Source organism: Anolis sagrei, chromosome Y (assembly GCF_037176765.1).
Source record: "Anolis sagrei isolate rAnoSag1 chromosome Y, rAnoSag1.mat, whole genome shotgun sequence".
NCBI classification, from domain to species: Eukaryota; Metazoa; Chordata; class Lepidosauria; order Squamata; family Dactyloidae; genus Anolis; species Anolis sagrei.
In genome coordinates this window covers 75,450,461-75,473,536 of record NC_090035.1, presented here as the reverse complement: position 1 = coordinate 75,473,536, position 23,076 = coordinate 75,450,461, and the positions used below count along the sequence as shown (strand labels likewise).

Sequence of the window (23,076 nt, the reverse complement as noted above, 5' to 3'; positions counted from 1 at the left end):
AATGGCTGGCTCGCAGGCCCCAGGACTCACTGGCCACATGGACATTTCCCACCTCCATAATCCTCTCAAGAATCCATTGTTTCCCTCTCATCCCGCCTCCCTCTCCCCTGATTCGTCAGGACACTAAGGCGGCAGAAGCCCAGCGATTGGCCCAGGCGCCCAGGAGGTGGCCAAGCCTCCTCCCAGCTGTAGAACGCCAGCCAATCATCGTCAAGCTGGCAGAGGGGCGGGGAATGGGAGATTCAAACCTGGGCACTCTGTTTCTGTATAAAAAAGGCTTTTATTAGTACACATGTTATTCTCAGCTTGGCGAAATATTGCTGCTTTGCATCCTTTTCAGCTGAATTGCAATCAAATCATATTGGTGGTGCTTCCTTCAACTTTGGTGAGATTTCTTTTGGGAACTTAGGAAAAACCTTTTAAATTGGGCTTCTCTTTGCTCACCATTGTAGCGAGCCCTCTTTGGTGGGTCTGCAGGGTCTCTCCTTCAGGGCCAGACCCTTTTAAATTCCTCCATGATTTCAACATGACCAGGCAGCACGGAAAACTCACCACAACCCAGAAACTGTTCAATTATTCATCAGATATTTTTCCTCCAAATAGCAAAACCAACTCATCCATCGCAGATTATCCAAAGTATTCCTTAGGAACGCCACACCTTCCTAAAATTGCAAGCTGTCACATAGCATTGATGCATCACTTCAAGGATGGCATGGGATACAAACAAACTTCGAAAGCCGATGATGGATGTTTGAAATCCTTTTGCAATCCAGGGAATGCAAGCTCAGGCTGGGGTGAACTCCTCGGGGATGGATACCTTGGGTGAGGAAACACTGATGATAATACCTGCTTGACAGGAAGGCGAAAAGGCCATCTGCCAGGTGCGTTTTGAAGCCTGTTACCTGGAACAAATTGATTTAAGCACCGGGGAAGTTTTCAAAAGCCTGTTGTGGATTTAGCGGATGATTCAACCGGATGGGTTCAAATCCTGCCGCGGAATTCAATGGGCGAAGGTGTCTCACTCTTTCCTTTTCATCCGATGCAGGACTTGCCACTCAACAGGCCTGTTCCACTGGGCCTTGCGCCGGAGTCATGGGTCTTGCTGGAAGGATCCATTCGTCCAGATAGCAAATGGTAAGAGACCCCAATATTTTTTTCGTGATTTCTTTTCGAGACTTGAGAAACTGCAAGTCGCTTCTGGTGGCATGTTTTCAAGACAGAACAGGCAAACACCCTAATCTCTCAGGTGTTCTGCCAGGCTGAGAGAGAAAATGATAACAGAGTCAAGGCTGAAAAGAAATCCTTTTCTGGCCGCTTGGGATATGTCGTCTGCAAGGACGTTGCCCAGGGGATGTTTTGATGTTTTACCATCCTTGTGGGAGGCTTCTCTCATGTCCCCACATGGGGAGCTGGAGCTGACAGAGGGAGCTCATCCATGCTCTCCCTGGATTTGAACCTTCAATGGGTTTAACCCATTGTGCCAATAATCAGACCCCAATCATCCCTGAATATTCAATTGGCAGGAGGAACATGCTATTTTCGTAGGGCTGGAGATAAGACACAGCACAGTGTTTGTCTTCTGGAAATATATTCTGGCCGCGTACAGAGTGTTTTGTGCACGGTGAGGCATAATAATCCGCCTTTGCATATCTAACGGCTCCTTTCCCCTTCTAGCATTTAGGTCGAGAGATAAGACGAGGTCAACATCAATCCAAACAGAGGTGAATAATTCCCCTGTTGATTTATGTTCATCGATCAAATTCCCGTTGCTTTTAGCACAAGACATTTTCAATTTGCAAAGGGAACACGATCTCAAGGCTTTCTTCCTCCTCCTTCCATCACTGTCTAGTAGTGTAAAATACTTGATCCCATCTGACTATAGAAGCAAAGTAGAGTCAGGCCTGGTTAGTACTTGGAAGGGAAACTACCTCCTGATGTATAAGAGAGTGGTTCCCAACCTTTTTTTGACCAGGGACCACTTTCTGAAGAATTCTTCTTTCAGGTTCTGCTTGGACTTTGCTTATGGTCATTTCCGTGAAGCCAACATCCCTCTACGGTTGCAGCTCAGCTTTGAAGGACCTTCTTCCCCGGCGATGATAACCCTCAACGCTTTCATAGACAGACAGTGGGGGAAAGAGATCCGGGTACCAACCCATATCCGTCCAGGAGAGAAGTTCAAGATGCAACTCATTGTCACCTGGAAAGGCTACAAGGTTGTGTATAGGAACAGGTTGTCCTTCCTGGAGAAAAGGGTGGATGTGGATTGGGTGAGAGGTGAAGATGTCTTTGCTACCGAAAGGGTTGCTTTTTGCAGGGAAAGTTATAGGGTGGTTAAAGGAGACATGGTGAGTAATTCATGGCTGTCCAGATACTGGAACCCTAGTTTCCATCAATCCAATGTTGGTTATGTTGGTCGCTCTTGATCATAACTTGGGAGTCTTTCATGAGGAGGATCATAGGTTCTCTAGACCTGGGCTTCTTAAAACTTTTCCACTCGAGACCTCTTTGAGCTTGAGATATATATATAAAAACCAAAAATTTACTAATAACAAATCAGCACCTCACAAAGCTTATTTTCCTTTTTATGAAGTATAGCTGAAGTGGTACTTCAGTGGTACCCCAGAGTCCACATATAGTGGACTCTGGGGAGTCCACTATAAACAACAGATTCATGTAAATGCCAAAAACAGTCACTAGAGGGCATTCAGAGCACTTTTACCATTGTGTTGTCAAAGGTTTTCATGGCTGGAATCACTGGGTTGTAGGCGAAACATCAGGAGAGAATGCTTCTGGGACACTGCCATACTCCCCGAAAAATTTACAGCAGCCCACTTTTACTGTTGTTAATTTTTTTTAGGATCCCAGCATTGAGCTCAGGGGACCCTATTTGGGATTAGTTCTCATCACTCTGTTTATTGGTTATTGGTTGACATTGTTGGGTAACTTGACCAATTGCCGGAAGCCTTACTGAGCGACCTAGAACCTCCTCATGGAGAGAGCAATCTGCTCAGATGTTGGGATTCTTAGTGGATAGAGAAAAAGAATCAGCTAACATACACACAAACTATAGAAGTTTCATAGGCATTGTGGAATTCATAGCTGGTCTTGACATTGTTGGGTAACACGACCCAACAATTGAGTGACCTAGAACCTCCCCATGAATAGACCAATCTACCTGGATGTTGGGGTTCTTAGTGGATGGAGAAACAGAATCAGCTAACTTACACCTTGAATATATGAATTTCAAAGGCGTTGTCAGAATATATGCACTCACCTGTCACTCCCGTCAATTTCTTTTGTCAGATAATGGAAAACGACACCTTTCTGTGCGATTTTGAGCACCGCCTTCCCGTAAACAAGATCGTTTTCCTGAAGATGATTGGAGACATCAAACTCGAGAATCTGAAATCAAGCTGGGAGAACGGCAACACAAGGAGGAGGCTTCGTTGACCACGGCTTGCCATGGGCCACAAGCGCATTCGGGCATTTGGACTGGAGTGGAATCAAAATACTTGACTGGATGTAAATAATTTTAGCTGCCATCTTTCGCATATGATTTGCATGCAAACATTAGTACGTTTTATTGTTAGTTAGTACATGCAAATGTATTATTCCCCAATTTACTCTAACCCTATGAATGAGAGCTCCACAAGTTATCAAAGTGCCCTGCTCAGGTCTTGCAAACCCAGAGCAGCTATGGCTTCCTGGTTGGAGTAAATGTGGTCTTCCTCTTTTCCTCCCGCCTTCCACTTTCCTCAGCATTATCATCTTTTGCAATGAGTTGCATCACCATATGATACATATGAACTATGCTTAGATTAACAATGTCAGCTTCTAGGTCAACCTCAACTTCTGAGGATGCCTGCCATAGATGCAGGCGAAACGTCAGGAGAGAATGCTTCTAGAACCTGGCCATGCAGCCCCAAAAAATTCCAACAACCCAGGTTTTTAACCTTCTTAATGTCGTGACCCCTTAATACAGTTCAGTTGTGGGGAACCCCAATAAAATTATTTTCGTTGTGACTTCGTAACTGTAATTTTGCTTCTGTTATGAATCGTAATGTAAATATCCGACATGCAGGATGTATTATCATTAGAGAAGACAATGATGCTGGGGAAAATGGAAGGAAAAAGGAAGAGGAGCCGATCAAGGGCAAAATGGATGGATGGTATCCTTGAAGTGACTGGCTTGACCATGAAGGAGCTGGGGGTGGTGACGGCGGACAGGGAGCTCTGGTGTGGGATGGTCCTGGAGTTCACCAAGAGTCAGAAGTGACTGGACGAATAAACAACAACAATTTTCATTCACTGGACCAAATTTGGCACAAATACCCAATATAAATGAAGTATTATTATTATTATTATTACACCCAAATCTGAATACTGGTGGGGTTGGGGAGGGGAATTGATTTTGTCACTTGGGAGTTGTAGTTGCTGGGATTTATAGTTCACCTACAATCAAAGAGCATTCTGAACTCCCCCAATGATGGAATTGAATCAGTCTTGGCACACAGAACTCCCATGACCCACAGAAAATACTGGGAGATGTATTGCCGAAGGCTTTCAATATTGAAAGGGTTTTGTGGACACTGACCTTGAGTTTGGGAGTTGTAGTTCACCTACATCCAGAGAGCACTGTGGACTCAAACAATGATGGATCTTGACCAAACTTGGGATGAATACTCAATATGCTCAGTTGGGGGAAAACAGACCTTGACATTTGGGAGTTGGTGGGATTTATAGTTCACCTACACTCAAAGGACATTATGAACCTCACCAACAATGGAATTCAACCAAATTTGGCACACAGAACTTCCATGGCCTACAGAAAATACTGGAAGGGTTTGGTGGACACTGATCTTGAGTTTTGGAGTTGTAGTTCACCTACATCCAGAGAGCAGTGTGGACTCAAACAATGATGAATTTGGACCAAACTTGGCAGGAATACTCAATATGCCCAAATGTGAACACTGGTGGAGTTTGGAGAAAATAGACATTGGAATTTGGGAGTTGTAGTTGCTGGGATTTATAGTTCACCTACAATCAAAGAGCATTCCGAACTCCACCAATGATAGAATTGAACCAAACTTGGCACCCAGAGTTCCCATGACCAACAGAAAATACTGGAAGGGTTTGGAGGAAACACGAGCTCTCCAAGTTCTCCGAGACTTACTATCTTTTCATAGAGCTTGTAAAACTTATTTATTTAGGCTGGCACTTGAATCTTGCTGACTGAAATTTTTCTTTGATTTTAAATGTAATGTACCACATATGTATATTGTAAACCACTCCGAGCCTTCGGGGAGTGGCGGTATATAAAATTGATAAATAAATAAAATATTCCCTGTAATGTCGAAGGCTTTCATGGCTGGACTCACTAGGTTCTTGTGGGTTTTTTCGGGCTATAGAGCCATGTTCTAGAGGCATTTCTCCTGACGTTTCAGACTACACAGAGAAGCCATCGAAATCCACAAGCATGTGGACAATTTCAACAGAAAGGAAGAGACCATGAAAATGAACAAAATCTGGCTACCAGTATTAAAAAACTCTAAAATTATAACAGCTAAACAACAGAGAGGAAAAAACCAGGCACAGATTAACACCTCCCAGCAACAGATTTTCCCAGGCTCAGGCAGGCCTTCAAATGCTAATGAAGGTGATCAGCTAAACATTCACACCTAACTGCAGCAGGGAAGAGCTCCTTGCCCCACCCCAGCCATTCCACAGATATATAAACCCATTGTCCTAATTCCAACAGACCTCACAACCTCTGAGGATGCTTGCCATAGATGCAGGCGAAACGTCAGGAGAAATGCCTCTAGAACATGGCTCTATAGCCCGAAAAAACCCACAAGAACCTAAAATATTCCCTCTCACACTGAAAATTGCAATGCAAAGAACCTTTGTGTAAAAAGTATTCATGACAGCAGTGGGCAAAAAAACCACAACAGACCCCATCATCCTTAAAAATATTACACTTTATTGTTTTGTTCCCAAGAAGGGAGGAGGGCAAGTTTCCCCAGAAAGCTTGGAAGTTTTAGAGAAGACGTGATGATGAACGGAGGTGGACAGAAACCCAGCTACTCCCTATCGGCTGAATCATCCGCCCCTTGAGACAGGGATTCAGTAGCGAACGCAATAAAATAAGCTAAACCTTTCCGAGACGACAAAAAAAGAAAAAATAAGAGAGAACCAAAATGAAAGCTCAATGATCCCAAAGGGGAGGAAATGAAAAAAAATATGTGGGGAATGTTACAGTTTCCAGTGCTACCATCAGCCATAACATTAAGGTACATGATGAAAGGACGAAGACGAGGAAAAGAAATCCCTCCGCGAAAAAAAGAAGAAAAAAAGAGACCAAAACAAAACAAAAAGCCACACCACCCATCGGCAATATACGATGCTAGATGAATATATATATTTAATAATAATAATAATAAATCTGGACGTTATTAAATCGAAACAGTTTTGCTGTGTTTTTAAATTTCTCTCCTTTTTATTTTTCTTAAAAAAAAGATCTCCGCATGGTTCTCTTCCGTTTTAAATTTTGGTCCTCAGAAAACCCTGCACCATGATGAAGAAATTACAAAAAAATAGATATATATAATATATTTATATATATATATAAGCGTGAGAAGCGATGGGATTTTTTTTTCTTTTCTTAAAGGGTTGTTTTCAAAAAAGTGAAGAGAAAGTGAGGAAGACTTAAGAACGAGCGAGTTGCTTCTGCCCTGCGAGGAAAGGAGAGAGAGAGAGCGGCTGAGCGGAACAAACGTGAGGCGCCTGGAAGGACTCGCTTCGGACGCCGTCGCCGGCTTCCCCGTCGTCCAAGGACGTGAATGGGACATTTGGGGTGGGGTGGGTGGTCCTCCCCACAACCTCAGATAGTGTGGGGTGGGTGGTCCTCCCCACAACCTCAGACAGCATGGGGTGGATGGTCCTCCCCACAACCTCAGATAGCGTGGGGTGGATGGTCCTCCTCACAACCTCAGATAGCGTGGGGTGGGTGGTCCTCCCTACAACCTCAGATAGTGTGGGGTGGGTGGTCCTCCCCACAACCTCAGATAGCGTGGGGTGGGTGGTCCTCCCTACAACCTCCGATAGCGTGGGGTGGATGGTCCTCCTCACAACCTCAGATAGTATGGGGTGGATAGTCCTCTTCACAACCTCAGATAGCGTGAGGTGGATGGTCCTCCTCACAACCTCAGATAGCATGAGGTGGATGGTCCTCCTCACAACCTCAGATAGCGTGGGGTGAATGGTCCTCCCACCCTCAGATAGTGTGAGGTGGATGGTCCTCCCCATAACCTCAGCGTGAGGTGGATGGTCCTCCCCACAACCTCAGATAGCGTGGGGTGGATGGTCCTACTCACAACCCCAGATAGCGTGGGGTGGATGGTCCTCCCCACAACCTCAGATAGCGTGGGGTGGGTGGTCCACCCCACAACCTCAGATAGCGTGGGGTGGGTGGTCCTCCCCACAACCTCAGACAGGGTGGAGTGGGTGGTCCTCCCCACAATCTCAGACATGATTCAAGACTATTCCCGGAACCCCTACGGATCACCAATTTCACTTCATTTCTCTCTCATCAAACCGAAACATCCCTCTTCCAACTGTTATCTATCCCAAACCAACCTGGTTCTGGAAAAAAAGAGGGAGGAAATGGACACACCTACTTCTATGACGGATGCTCGACTTCCAGCCCTTGGAAGAAAGTTAAGAGACCCCCCAACCTGTTTATGTTGTTTGGTTTGTATTGCTGAAAGACATGTGTTCCCAGATTTTTTATAAAACGAGTGTCTTTATGGGGAAGGGGCTGACTTACAAAGCCAGATGAAGACCCCAAAAAGGTATTTCTCCATCACCGATAAGGGATCGGGGAATACGAGGCTTACGAAGAGAGGCACAGCCTCCGCACCCATGTTGGAAGGACCCCACAAAGCAACATCTCCCTCCCCAAAATGTCGCTTTCTTCTCCTCCGTGCCCCGTCAGACTGAAATTTAAAAATTGCATTAAACCAAGAAGGTGCTCGGTGAAGTGATGGGCGCTGATACCTTATAAAAATAGGGGAGGTGCCAAGTACAGAAGGCATTTTGGACTGAGAGGGCAAATGGATCAAAGAACAGCACTACGCGACGGCAGAACTGAGAACGTGGATTGGAAGCCCCAAAGTGCCGACCCCTCTATGTCTTCTTCATAGCTAAAGGTGGCAAGAAGGTATTATTAGGTGGGCAAAGTAGGATGTGAGGGAGTTCCCTGGGCAAGTGGTAAAAAAGGCAAGGTGAGGCTATATCCCGACAACCTAGCACAGCTAGCAGAAGGTGAGGAAAGGAACGGAGTACCCAGGAAGTGTATTGTAGGCAGCTCGGTTCTGGATTGCATTGAGTGCCAACGTGCCACTGTTAGAAAGGCATGGTTTTGGTTACCCACGCACGATTAAAAAAAATGGGGAGGGAGAAAGAGAGATTGGGGTAAGTGTCAGCCAAGTTCTCCCAACTTTGAGAGCAGATGAGGAATAGAATTGGATCTATATTTAACAAAAATAAGTCATATTGAGCCGCAATTGCCCTATTTTGACAATCGCCGTATTTCCATCCGAGAGAAAAGAGAAAGAGAAGGGTCAGGAAATTGAAGAGACCTCCAGCCTCTCCCCTGAGCTCACTGTCTTGGGGTAAAGGGAAGAATAAGGACCGTTGCATAGGTAACCGCGTTTGCAGAATACTCAATTTGTTTTAAAAAACTGAACGTTTACATCAGTCAGCGCCCAAAGGTTGCCCAGCATGGTGACGGCAGCTTTCTGTCCTCAAAGAGAGAAAGAGAGAGAGAGAGAGAGATTGAGAAAAGAAAGAGAAGGACACAATGTCCCCGTTGCTGTGTGTGTGTCTGTGTGTGTTTGTGTCTGTGATTATACAGCATGGAGGGAAATCAAACGGTTACTCCCCCTGCCCTCCCCCCAAGAAGCGCCAGCGCTTGCTGTTGCCGCGGCTTCCTCCTCCTCCTCTTCCTCCTCCTCCTTCTCCTCTACCGCCTCCGTCTCACAGGTCGCTCTCGCCATACAGAGCTGTAGAGAAGGACTTGTAGTCAAGGGCCCCGGGGATGGCGTCGGGTCCCTGGTAAGGTGCCATGCGGGCGATGCAGTACTCGGCCTGGTCGGGAGGAAGCTCTCGTCGCAGCTCCTCGGCCGTGATGTAGTTCTGAAAGGGAGAAAGGGGTGGTGAAATGAAAATCACACGTAGTTCACGTTTTTACCAGTCCATACACAGTCTTGCCAGAGAAAATTATAATAATAATAATCACAAGCCAGAAAAAGTTACAGAAAATGAACACATGAAACTCCTCTGGGACTTCTGAATAATAACTACTACTACTACTACTACTACTACTCTGAAAAAGGAGACAAAGGAGGGCCTGATTCTGGCAGCCCAAGAACAAGCCATTAGAACCAATGCCATCGAAGCTAGAATTGAAAAGTCGACGACTGATCCCAAATGTTTTTTGTCTAAATGCACTTAATTGTTTTTGCTGTTGTATTGTATTGATGGCATCGAATTGTGCCGATATGTAGACCGCCCTGAATCGCTTGCGGGCTGATATGGGCGGGATATAAATGATGCAAATAAATAAATAAATAAATGTAGACTCTGCAAGGAAGCAGATGAAACAATAGATCCCATCCTCAGCTGCTGCAAGAAGATTGCGCAGACAGACTACAAGCAGAGGCACAACACCATTGCTCAGATGATTCATTGGAACTTGTGCCACAAATACCATCTGCCTGCAACAAAGAACTGGTGGGACCACAAGCCAGAAAGAGTTACAGAGAATGAACACGTCAAACTCATCTGGGACTTCCGGATTCAAACAGACAGAGTTTTGGAGCATAATACTCCTGATCTCACAATCGTGTTAAAAATCAAAGTATGGTTGTCGATGTTGCAATCCCAGGTGACAGCAGGATTGAAGAGAAACAACTGGAAAAGCTGACACAATATGAGGATTTAAAGATTGAACTGCAAAGACTCTGGCACAAGCCAGTCAAGGTGGTCCCAGTGGTGATCGGCACACTGGGTGCAGTGCCTCAAGACCTTGGCCTGCACTTAAACACAATTGGCGCTGACAAAATTACCATCTGCCAGCTGCAAAAGGCCACCTTACTGGGATCTGCACACATTATTCACCGATACATCACACAGTCCTAGACACTTGGGAAGTGTCTGATGTGTGATCCAATACAACACCCAGCAGAGTGTCTGCTGTGGACTCATCTTGTTGTGTTTCTAATAATAATAATGATAATAATAATAATAGGGCCTGATTCTTGCAGCCCAGGAGCAAGCCATCAGAACCAATGTAATTAAGGCCAGGTTATATTGTAGTACAGATAGGTATATACAGCCTTGCTCTCTAATCTTTCAGCCTCCTTTTCGGTCACATTTCTGGCCTTCTCTATGTAATAAGTTTATGGTTTTCCAAATCCATGTACAGGTTAAGCATTCCATTATTCAAAATAATCAAAATTGTCTGTGTGGGCCACTGAGATAGTTATATTTTTGCTATTTTTTGGTTCACGCTTTGTTTCATGCACAAAATTATTTGTTCAAAATGATCTTCAGGCTATATGTGTTGTGAGTCAGCATTCTGACACCATACCTACTACTACTAGTAGGAGAAGAAGGAGTGATGCAGAAACAGAGGAGAGGGTCACGACAATATGTATAAGAAACTTAACAACTGATACGCATGTTTAGACTTCAGCTCCATTTCCAATATATTTTATTACGCATATATATGCTGCAACAGGTAGTCCAAAATCTTAAAAATATACAAAATACTTCTTATCTTAGCATTTTGAATAAGGTATATTCAACCTGAATCTATAACATAATATAATGTATTAATATAATATAATGTATATACATGTAATATTTATATTACTAATAATATTACACTATAACGGTATAGTACAATATAGTAATATGTAATACTGATATTGTGCTATGCTAATAATATAATATATTGTACGTATATATACCTTGTAAGCTGCTCTGAGTCCCCTTCGGGGTGAGAAGGGCGGCATAGAAATATCGTAAATAAACAAATAAATACTCTCTCTCTTTCTCGTTTCACTGCTTTCCTATCAACAGTGAATATGTTCTCCCACTTTCGATGTTAAAAATCTTAGTGCACACATTAATTCAATAAAAATATTGGGAAAAAAATGCATAAGTTGGTTTGCTTGTAAGTCAAGGTTCCACTATATATGTAAATTCTGGCCACCCAAACCCAACAATTCCAGGACCAAGAGAGTTCCCAGGAAAGATAAATGCTTCCAACTCACCTTGTCACCAGCTAAGACTTTGAAGGAGGCAATGACTTGGTCAGCCGTATCCGTGTCTGTTGTCTCCCGGGACATGAAGTCAATGAAGGCTTGGAAGGTGACAACGCCACTGTTGTTGGGATCCACAACGCTCATGATCCTGTTGAACTCCGCGTCTCCCTGGCAAGGTGGGGAGAAAAGGTAAGATGAAGCAGCTTAAACAACTGCAAAGGCTTCAACTCATGTGTGTATGGAGCACAACACAACCTGGTGTGCTTCTGGAATATGGAGGCCCTACCAGGGAATGCCAAAACATCCCAAAGACTGGCTGCCTTGTTGTAAGAAGCTGAAACAGCAAACAGCATCTATTGTGATATGTGTACTTGTGAGGACTCATGTATTAATATATTTGGTGTTGCATAAGACTATTATTTTTGGTTCTGCCAATGTATTGAGTTTCTAAATATCACTCCATTCAGGTGGTTCTCTTTGTAGCTATCATTTGTAATGTTTTTGTTCAAAACGGTGACTTGAGAATCCCATATTGTATGTCCAGAAAGGTTGCAATGCTTTGCAACTTATGTTAGCATATTGGCACTTGTAATGCCAGATTTATTTATCTCCTCTCACATAGAGAATGTCCAATATAGACCATAGAATAGTGGTTCTCTTGGTAAACTGACTGGGATTTCTGGGAGTTGTAGGCCAAAACACCTGGGGACCCACAGGTTGAGAAGCACTGCCGTAGAAAGACACTGCTGACGCAAGATGGCATATCTTGAAGGACAAGCAAGTAAATGCACCTATGTCAGTGTGGGTGGTATTATTATTCCCTCCAATATTGCTACCAGACTAGTTGAGGAAAAGTTATCTCTATTGACATCTCTACACTGATATTTGGTAACACGGAAATGTATTTTAGTTGAAATCGGTTCAAATCTGCATATGAAGAAATGACATGATTGGCATCTATCTTTCATGATCGGCACCGGGATTGTGGCGCAGCTGGCTGAGTGTCAGCTGCATTAAGATCACTCTGACCAAAAGGTCATGAGTTCGAAGCCAGCCCGGGTTGGAGTGGGTTTCCAACCAATTGTGTGTAGCCTGTTGTCGACCTTTGCAACCCGAAAGACAGTTGCATCTGTCAAGTAGGAAAACTAGGTACCACCTTAAAAAGTGTGGGGAGGCTAAATTAACTGATTTATGAGGCCATAAAGAAGACTCCAGCAAAGCATTCCAGCGGGGAAGCATGCGGGGAATGCGGAAGTGCTTCATCAGCGTCGCAGATGGACGATGAAGGCGACAGCTCCCCTGGTGGCCAGAAAAAGTTAAATAGCCTCTGTGTATGTCTGTATATGTTTGTATGTCAAAAACTGGCATTGAATGTTTGCCATATATGTGTACATTGTAATCTGCCCTGAGTCCCCTGCGGGGTGAGAAGAGCGGAATATAAAAGCTGTAAATAAATAAATAAATCTATCATTTTTGTAATTCTGTCCAAACCTGTCCTCCATCTTGCAAGTACAACCGAGTGAAATATCTGTCAGAAATATTAAAAATTAATGAGGTATTTTTAATTACAAAAATGTGAGTCAAGCTCTGAAAGGGTTAAACGGAGGCGACAACACAGCTAAAGCTGCAAGTCTATATAAGCAGGTGTGATTGTAGCTTAGTAGCCGTCAGTCTGAGGTAAACCTCAGTGGGAGAATAGGCCTCATTGTTAATAGGTCTAAATATGAGGTAGACCTTAATCTGTGAGAGAAGCCACTGTGTGAGGTAAGCCTCGGTATGAGACTGCTCTCGTGTGTGAAGCTCCAGTGTGAAGGCTGAACTTTATTTGTGTTATGGAAACCTTGTTCTTGTAAACAGTAAATTATATCATTTTGCTATAAAGAAAAGCCTCCAATGGAAGAGACAACATTGGTCTGTGTGTAAAAAACTACTGTGTGAAGCTCCAGTATTAGTTCGTTGTGAGAGGAGGCTCAGTGAGAGCGAAGCTGTTTATCTCCATGAGGAAAAAGCCCATCATGGAAGCAAAGAAGGAAGTATAAAGGACTTTATTTGTGTTTTGGAAACCTTGCTCTTGTAAATAGTGCAACTATATTATTTTACCACAAAGAAAAGCCTCATATGGAAGAGATAACATTCTTTTTATCACTTTGGGATGCTGGTTTAATTACAAGTTAATTACAAAAATGCGAGTCAAGCACTGAAAGGGTTAAATGGATGCAATGACTCAGCAAAAGCTGTAGTTCTATATAAGCAGATGCGCCTGTAGCTTAGTAGGCCTCTGTGTTAGTTTGCCTCAGTGGGAGAAAGTTCTCAGTCTGTGAGAAGGCCTCACAGTGTGAGGCAGTCCTTAGTCTGTGAGAGAAGCCTCTGTGTGAGGTAAGCCTCAGTATGAGAAGGCCTCATATGTGAAGCTCTGGAATGAAGGTTGAATTTTAATGATGTTATGGAAATCTTGTTCTTGTAAATAGTGCAGCAATATTATTTTACCACAAAGAAAAGTATCCTATGGAAGAGATAACATTGGTCTCTGTATTTTTGTTCTTTTTACCACTTTGGGCTACTGGTTTAATTACAATTTAATTACAAAAATGCGAGTCAAGCACTGAAAGGGTTAAATGGATGCAATGACTCAGCAAAAGCTGTAGTTCTATATAAGCAGATGTGCCTGTAGCTTAGTAGGCCTCTGTGTTAGTTTGCCTCAGTGGGAGAAAATTCTCAGTCTGTGAGAAGGCCTCACAGTGTGAGGTAGTCTTTAGTCTGTGAGAGATGCCTCTGTGTGAGGTAAGCCTTGGTATGAGAAGGCCTCATGTGTGAAGGTTGAAATTTAATGATGTTATGGAAATCTTGTTCTTGTAAATAGTGCAGCAATATTATTTTACTACAAAGAAAAGTGTCCTATGGAAGAGATAGCATTGGTCTCTGTGTTTTTGTTCTTTTTATCACTTTGGGATACTGGATTAATTACAATTTAATTAGAAAAATGTGAGTCAAGCACAGAAAAGGTTAAATGGATACAATGACTCAGCAAAAGCTGTAGTTCTATATAAGCAGATATGCCTGTAGCTTTGTAGGTGTGTTAGTTTACCTCAGTGGGAGAAAATTCTCAGTCTGTGAGAGAAGCCTCTGTGTGAGGTAAGCCTCAGCATGAGAAGGCCTCATGTGTGAAGCTCCCAAGTGAAGGTTGAACTTTAATGATGTTATGGAAATCTTGTTCTTGTAAATAGTGCAGCAATATTATTTTACTACAAAGAAAAGTATCCTATGGAAGAGATAACATTGATCTCTGTGTTTTTGTTCTTTTTACCACTTTGGGCTACTGGTTTAATTTCAATTTAATTACAAAATTGTGAGTCAAGCACTGAAAGGGTTAAATGGATGCAATGACTCAGGAAAAGCTGTAGTTCTACATAAGCAGATGTGCCTGTAGCTTAGTAGGCCTCTGTGTTAGTTTGCCTCAGTGGGAGAAAGTTATGAGTCTGTGAGAAGGCCTCACAGTGTGAGGTAGTCTTTAGTCTGTGAGAGAAGCCTCTGTGTGAGAAGGCCTCATGTGTGAAGCTCCGGAGTGAAGGTTAAATTTTAATGATGTTATGGAAATATTATTCAATTCTCAGTCTGTGAGAAGGCCTCACAGTGTGAGGTAGTCTTTAGTCTGTGAGAGAAGCCTCTGTGTGAGAAGGCCTCATGTGTGAAGCTCCGGAGTGAAAGTTAAATTTTAATGATGTTATGGAAATCTTATTCTTGTAAATAGTGCAGCATTATTTTACTACAAAGAAAAGTATCCTATGGAAGAGATAACACGAGTCTCTGTGTTTTTGTTCTTTTTATCACTTTGGGATACTGGTGATGGGTCATGCTGCTGCTAAGTTACTCTGCTGTGCATTTATGAGGAGGATCTTTTGTTATTAAGCCTACTTGCCCAACAATATCTAACAGACACACACAGCCCCTCCTAAGACAGATAGCAGTAACATTCATTGCGACACCGCTACCACCATTGGCAAGGCAAAGAAGAGAAAAGGGAAAAGCAGAGCGCATACCAGGCTGTATCCCGTGGAGATAAGGAGGGCTCGGTAGTCATCGGTGTCCATGCTCCCCGTGCGCTTCTACTCAGCGAGGCCAGCAGGAGAAGGAAGGAATGAAGGAAGGAAGAAGGTGCGGACGGATAAGGCATGCACAAGAGGAAGGGAGGAAAGAGCAAGAGCCCCATGGAGAGAGAAAAGGGCGCAGAGAGAAAGAGAGAAAGTCAGTCAGGAAAAATAGTCATTGAGATGCCATGCAACCAGAAGATGGAGGGTGGGAGGGAGATGGGGAAATGGGCACAGGTCATCCAGAGAGAGAGGAAACATTAACAACAAGATGGTCGGAGGAAGAGGAGGGTCGGAAAACAAACGTGGTGAAGGAAGAGAGAAAGGAGACCAGGTTAATTGCAACACACTGCCAGAGGACTTGCGCCGTTAACGGGCGTCGGGTACCTGTCTGTCATTTTCCACATCGTATCCCAAGCTGATGAGGCAGGCTTTGAACTCTTCGGGTCCGAGGGAGCCGCCATGGTCCTGCCGCCGGGCCACGCACAGGAAGGGGTGGCGTGGAGGGGAGGAGGGGGCGGTGGGATGTCCCGTGTGCACACGACAGACAAGGGAGGTGATGTGGAGGGGAAAAGACACACCGTTAGTTCAGGGCTGGAGGAGGGCAGGGAGACCAACACCGTCTCCAGTTTGCAAACTCAGGTTGGATGGAGGATGAAGCCTTCAGGGGAGGCGCAGGGAGGATCCTCGACAACACACACCTACCACTGGAAATGTTCCTTCCCAACTCAGCTCAGGCCATTCATTTCACAGTGTAGGTAAGCCGGATATGGCAAACACGTTTTCCCAGAGATGGAAGCTGTAGCCACAACTTACATTTTAGAGACAGCTCACTTATACCTGGCAGCCTCAAGAAAATGACATTTACCTGTAGCTCCTGACATGGCTTAAGGACCCATTGCAGGTTAGCTATCAGATACAGTGCATTCATGCTACAGCACAGTGACTATCATTGTCAATGGGGATTATAGGAATTGTTGTCCAAGAGGCTGGGAAGGCCTGCCTACTGGGGAGAGCTGTGATCCATTTCTGTATGAGTGGATTTGTGTCATGCAATGTGGGGAGAGATTACATTTAAAAAACCATGTCACAAGCTTGACTGTGAGGAGTGATGATGAAGGCCAAGACAATAATCCCCGCCATAGACTCCCTTCTTATGCTGCCAAGTGTTTTGGAAACAAACTCTCGCCATCAGGACGCAGCTGATGAAGTGTTAGGCTGGGATGAAAGTGATCCAGGAGAAAAATCCGTATTCAGTAATCAGTCAGTCTTTGAAGCTGCAAGGCCATTCAATGCTAATCAAGGTGGCCAATTGCAACATTCACATTTGCAAGCAGACAAGGGTTCTTTCTCCCATCCTGGACATTCCACAGATATATAAACCTCACTTGCGTAGTTTCCAATAGACCTCACAACCTCTGAGGATGCCTGCCATGGATGTGGGCGAAATGTCAGGAGAGAATGCTTCTGGAAGATGGCCTTCCAGCCCGGAAAGCTTACAACAACCCAATGATTCTGGCCATGAAAGGCTTCAACAATACCTTGATTATCATTGAATGGCCTTGCAGCTTCTAAACCCTTCTGCTTCCTGCCTGGAGGAATCTTTTGCTGGGATGTCATGAATCAATCAGGGCCACCTAACACCTCCCAATGCTAATCAAGGTGTCCAATTGCAACATTCACGTTTGCCTCAAGTAGACAAGAGTTATTTCTCCCACCTTGGACTTTCCACAGATGTAGAAACCTCACCTGCTCTATTTTCAAACAGACCTCACAACCTCTGGGGATGCCTGCCATAGATGTGGGCAAAACATAAGGGGAGAATGCTTTTGGAACATGGTCATACAGCCCGGAAAACTCATAGCAACCCAATCCCCATTCAGTCACAAGCTTATTAAGTGTTGGCCATTATTAAGAGCAACCAAGACCTGGAAAGGCCTGGAAAGCAAGCTTTTTAGGATGGACATGTGTCACTTCAAAATGAGTGAAAGGGAATATGACAGCCCCCTCTAAATATTTGAAGGGGTGACATGTAGAAGATGCAGCTAACTTGTCTTCTGTTGCTCTGAAGATAAGAACATGAACCAATGGGGTTCAAATGTCAAGAAAAGAGGTTTCACTCAAACATTAAGTAGATTTCTTGATGGATCAAAGCTGTTTAACAGTAGAACAGATTCACTTCAAGGGCAGTAACCACTGCCCTATCGGTCAGCAGTCCTGCCAGCACAAGGGTTTAACCCACTGTGCCACTGGGGACTCCATAATAACTTTATTTTTGTACCTATGTTGCAATTGATTACCTTGATTAGCACTGAATAGCCTTGCAGCTTCAAAGCTTGGCTATTCAATGCTAATCAAGGTGATCAATTGCAGCGTCCACACTTGCCTCAAACAGACAAGAGTTCTTTTTCCCACCCTGAACATTATTCCACAGGTATATAAACCTCACTTGCCTAGCTTCCAACAGACCTCACAACCTCTGAGGTTGTCTGACATAGATGTGGGTGAAATGTCAGGAGAGAATGCTTCTGGAACATGGCCATACAGCCCAGAAAACTCACAGAAATCTATTGATTCTTGCCATGAAACCTTTTGACCACATACCATGCACTCTTTAAAACCTACTGCATGAAGCTACAGTCTTATGTTTGTCCCCATGTTGAACCCAAGTTACCTTATCAAAGTGGTTGAAGGAGGCCCGGAACTCTTGCATCTGCTCCTGGCTGATTCCCTTTGCGTCCCGGGTCAGGATCTGGTTCTCCACCTCATTGCTGGTCCGGGCAATGGTGGTGAGGAGCTGCTCCCAGCCTACACGAATGTGCTGGCGATACAAGGCAGAAGAAGAGACAAGTTAAATATCGCATTTGGCCTCCTTAGGGAGATTCTGCCATCAGTAGACACTTTCGCTGGCTCCCCTTGCTTCTTTTAATCACCGAGGAGTACTAGAAGGTGAGGAGTGGACAGCACAAAGGCATTCTGCTTCAGGATCCAACTTTAAAGGCAGGAACAGGCCCTCTATCCCTCCCATTATGAGCTTTGACTCCAGGCCGATCCATAGACTTCAGCCTCCATTCCTTCCAGATATATTGGCTCCTTCTCCAGCGCCACTGCCCTCACCTCCATGGTGTAGTTGGTGTGCTTGTTGTCAAAGATGAGGGCCTCCTGGATGAGCTGGTGCTGCTGCTCCAGGACGTCGATGTTGGGTTTGTAATCAACGATGCTCTGCTCGTACTGCTTGAGGTGGTTCAGCTGGTCCTCCAAGGTGCCGTTCATTTCGATGGAAATACGCCCAATCTCCTAGTGATGGGAAAGGAAAGAGAGAGAGAGAGAGGAAAAGGTGATGCCATGGAATTGGGAGAATCTGGTCCCTTCCAACCAGTTCTGTCCCTTCTCGTTTCCAAACTCCCTAGATGCCCAGTCCATTGGAAACACTGCTTGACATAGTAAGCATGAGATTTCCTTGCTTTTGCATATGTCATAGAATCATAGAATCATAGAGTTGGAAGAGACCTCATGGGCCATCCAGTCCAACCCCCTGCCAAGAAGCAGGAATATTGCATTCAAATCACCCCTGACAAATGGCCATCCAGCCTCTGCTTAAAAGCTTCCAAAGAAGGAGCCTCCACCACACTCCGGGGCAGAGAGTTCCACTGCTGAACGGCTCTCACAGTCAGGAAGTTCTTCCTAATGTTCAGATGGAATCTCCTCTCTTGTAGTTTGAAGCCATTGTTCCGCGTCCTAGTCTCCAAGGAAGCAGAAAACAAGCTTGCTCCCTCCTCCCTGTGGCTTCCTCTCACATATTTATACATGGCTATCATATCTCCTCTCAGCCTTCTCTTCTTCAGGCTAAACATGCCCAGTTCCCTAAGCCGCTCCTCATAGGGCTTGTTCTCCAGACCCTTGATCATTTTAGTCGCCCTCCTCTGGACACTTTCCAGCTTGTCAACATCTCTCTTGAATTGTCCATTTTATGGATTTTGGGGAGGTAGGAGTTCTATCCTCTGCAAGTTCCAAAGACCTTCTGGATGTACCATACAGCTACAGAAGCCCCCTCCATATGACCAGACGTGGCTGCTTGCCACTCAGAAAGCAAGTACCCAGATAAGAAAACAGTTTCCCAAGGGCCAGCTAATATGTTCAGCGAGAGTGGGACCAGGGACTTTGTGACTTATTGCTCTGGTGCCTTTCCCCTGCCCATGTCTTTCCCCCTTCTTATGCCCTTTTCCAATTCTCCCAGGGGAAGAATGGAGAGCAAAGCCTCTCACCTCCATTTTGGTCTGGATCCAGGGCCCCACAATGTTGGCCTGGCTGGCAAACTGTCGGCGCAAGTGTTCGTTGGACTGCTGCTTGCTCTGCTCATCTTGCAAGGCATTGTCCCTCTTTGGCACCAGTTGTTGCACCTGTTCAAACCATCATCATCATCATCATCATCATCATCATCTCTCTATATATATACTGTATATACTCGAGTATAAGCCTAGTTTTTCAGCCCCCTTTTTAGGCTGAAAAAACCCCTTGGTTTATACTCAAGTCGAGATTATTTATTATTTTACTCTGTTATTAGTGTTATATTATTACCTTTATTATTTTACTCTATTTATTATTATTATTATTATTGCATTTATTATTTTTCTCTATTTATTATTGTTTGTATTACATTTATTATTTTTCTCTATTTATTATTATTATTACATATATTATTATACTTTCTTCGTTATTATGAGAAGGCTAGGTGAGCACATTTACATGGAAGAAGGTGAGAATCATGGTTTAATCGGAGTTGGATAGTCTTATCTTAAATTACAGTGTTATGTAAATATCCAAAAGCATTTAACCTACTGAAGCCTCAATTAATGTAATTTTATTAGTATCTATTTTTATTTTGCATTTCCCACCCTCGGCTTATACTCGAGTCAATATATTTTCCCAGTTTATTGTGGTAAAATTAGATGCTTTGGTTTATATTCGGGTCGGCTTATACTTGAGTATATACGGTATGTATATATATAAAGTCAAAGTATGCATGTTTGTCTTTAAGTTTGAATCACAAATGCTATTGCTAGGTGAAGTAGCCCCTTGTACTGTAGCTGGCCTCGAGCTACGAGGAGAAGCGGGTAAGAAATTATTATTATTTTATTATTTGAAACACAACAAGATGAGTCCACGGCAGATAAGACCACTCTGCTGGCTGTTGTATTGGATCACACGTTGGACACTTCCCAAGTGTCTAGGACTGTGTGATGTATCGACGAATAATGGCACAAGTTCCAATGAATCATCTGAGCAATGGTATCATGTCTCTACTTGTAGTCTGTCTGCGCAATCTTCTTGCAGCAGCTGAGGATATATTGTTTCATCTGCTATTATTATTATGACTATTATTATTTGAAACACAACAAGAAGAGTCCACAGCAAACAAGATCACTCTGCTGGCTGTTGTATTTGATCACAGGTCAGACACTTCCCAAGTGTCTAGGACTGTGTGATATATCGGTGAATAATGCATGCAGATCCCAGTAGCCATGTAGTAATTTTGTCAGTGCTGATTGTGTTTAAGTGCAGGCCAAGGTCTTTAGGCACTGCACCCAGTGTGCCGATCACCACTGGGACCACCTTGACTGGCTTGTGCCAGAATATATGCAGTTCGATCTTTAAATCCTCATATCGTGTCAGCTTTTCCAATTGTTTATCTTCAAACCTGCTGTCGCCTGGGATTGCAACATCGACGATCCATACTTTGTTTTATAACACGATCGTGAAGTCAGGAGTATTGTGCTCCAAAACTCTGTCAGTCTGAATTTGGAAGTCTCAGAGTAGCTTGACGTGTTCATTCTCTGTAATGTTTTCTGGCTTGTGATCCCACCAGTTCTTTGTCACAGGCAGATGGTATTTGTGGCACACGTTCCAATGAATCATCTGAGCAACGGTGTTATGCCTCTGCTTGTAGTCTGTCTGCACGATCTTCTTGCAGAGGCTGAGGATATGATCTAGTGTTTCATCTGCTTCCTTGCAGAGTCTACACTTGGGATCTGTCATCAACTTTTCAATTCTGGTTTTGATGGCATTTGTTCTAATGGCTTGTTCTTGGGCTGCCAGAATCAGGCCCTCCTTTGTCTCCCTTTTCAGAGTCCCATTTGTGAGCCACAGCCATGTTTTTCCTTTGTCAATTTGGCTCTCAATTATTCCCAGGAACTGTCCATGGAGAACCTTTTTTCGCCATTTTTCTCTTCTGCTCTGGATTGTGTTTTTACGGTATTCACTTTTTGTCTTTTGTACTTGCAGCAGTTTACTACTATTGATTTCCCTCAATGTATTATTATTATTATTATTATTATTATTATTAGTGATGTCAATGGGAAAGAAAAGTGACATATGTATGAGGGGAAAGGGAAGGAAGGAAGGAAGGAAGGAAGGAAGGAAGGAAGGAAGGAAGGAAGGAAGGGCCACAAAGAGACCTGTTTTTATGGAGACACTGTGAGGTAGATCCTCTCAGAGACGGAGAAGGGAGAAAGGAGAAGGGAGAGGGAAGAAAAAAAATAAGGGAAGAAAAGAAAGGAGAAGGAAGGGGTGGAGGGTGGGAGGAAGAACAAGAAGAGAAGGAAGGAGGAGAAAGGAATGAGTAAAAGGTATGAGGGTTGAGAAGGAAGGAAGGAAGGAAGGAAGGAAGGAAGGAAGGAAGGAAGGAAAGACAAAGACAGGATGGAATCAGGGGAAATCAGGGGGGCACCCGAACAACGTAATAATAGTACATTTCATTTGTTACCCGCCTCTCCTCATGGCTCAAGGTGGAGTACAACACAGTTAAAACATGGAGACAAAACAGAATATCAATAAATATATAGAACAAAGATTAAAAACACGATACTAATAACATGTAAATTTAAACCTTTTCTGGAATCCCCTGCCCAGTCTACTTTTTTCTAGAAAACCCACATCACTGCACGCATACTCTTTCACATACCCTTTCCCACTTGGAGTTGATGATCTGTGGAGTGACCGAAGTGTATGGGTTGTTCCCAGAGAGTTTTATGTTATTGTAATCCGCAATCTTTTGTGCTTCGCTCTGGATGCCCAGGATGGCTTCCCGCTCTTTGTCTGCATCAGGCAGGGTGGACTTGAACTGGTCGTGGGCTGCAATCAGACCCTGGAAGAGAGGGAAAACATAGTCCAGGGTATAGATATAAAACAGGAGTGGGACCCCAACAGTCACTAATGGCAAGATGAAGTTTAGTTCTACACGGTCACTGAAACTAATGTTAATGATGTTTGTGATCAATATAATCATGAGTTAAAAAGCAAGAGACGCTTCTCTAAAACAATGTTCACGTGTGGTCCCTGAACCCCACTTTTGAGGCCTTTGAAGGGTCTCACCAATCCCACAAATCCAGTAACACTCCCAAACTTTCAGATATGAATCTTCGGGTAGTTTTTTCCCTTGTAAACTGTTAGGGAAAACTACCCTAAAAATAGCAGAGCATCCAAAAATATAAACAGGATTCAAAAGCTGAGCATCAGCTCATTAGCAAGCAGAGTGTGAAGGTGCCGTGTGATGTGGCTGTAAACAATTCAGAGCTTAGGAGGCCAACATGCAGAGTCCAATCTTTAAAAATCACAAAAGGTTTATTTACAATAATAACTAACTACATTTCTTTATGGTAGAG

General features: G+C 43.8%; 1 protein-coding gene across 6 annotated transcripts in view; it reads right to left on the bottom strand.

The window, feature by feature from the left end:
- Positions 1 to 5,960: 5,960 nt before the first annotated feature.
- LOC137095353 (alpha-actinin-4) overlaps positions 5,961 to 23,076 on the bottom strand; it is a 177,287-nt gene continuing 160,171 nt past the window's right edge. For 2 of the 6 annotated variants that reach the window (XM_067461919.1, XM_067461918.1), the window contains exons 15-22: positions 22,377 to 22,559; positions 19,681 to 19,815; positions 18,533 to 18,712; positions 18,090 to 18,236; positions 15,803 to 15,883; positions 15,368 to 15,433; positions 11,340 to 11,498; positions 5,961 to 9,195 (exon numbers count right to left, since the gene is read on the bottom strand). In XM_067461919.1, the coding sequence (XP_067318020.1) occupies positions 9,037 to 9,195; positions 11,340 to 11,498; positions 15,368 to 15,433; positions 15,803 to 15,883; positions 18,090 to 18,236; positions 18,533 to 18,712; positions 19,681 to 19,815; positions 22,377 to 22,559 (1,110 nt within the window). In that variant the 3' untranslated portion in view covers positions 5,961 to 9,036. The remainder of the gene's footprint in view (positions 9,196 to 11,339; positions 11,499 to 15,367; positions 15,434 to 15,802; positions 15,884 to 18,089; positions 18,237 to 18,532; positions 18,713 to 19,680; positions 19,816 to 22,376; positions 22,560 to 23,076) is intronic. The other 4 variants (XM_067461923.1, XM_067461922.1, XM_067461921.1 and 1 more) reach the window with 2 other exon arrangements.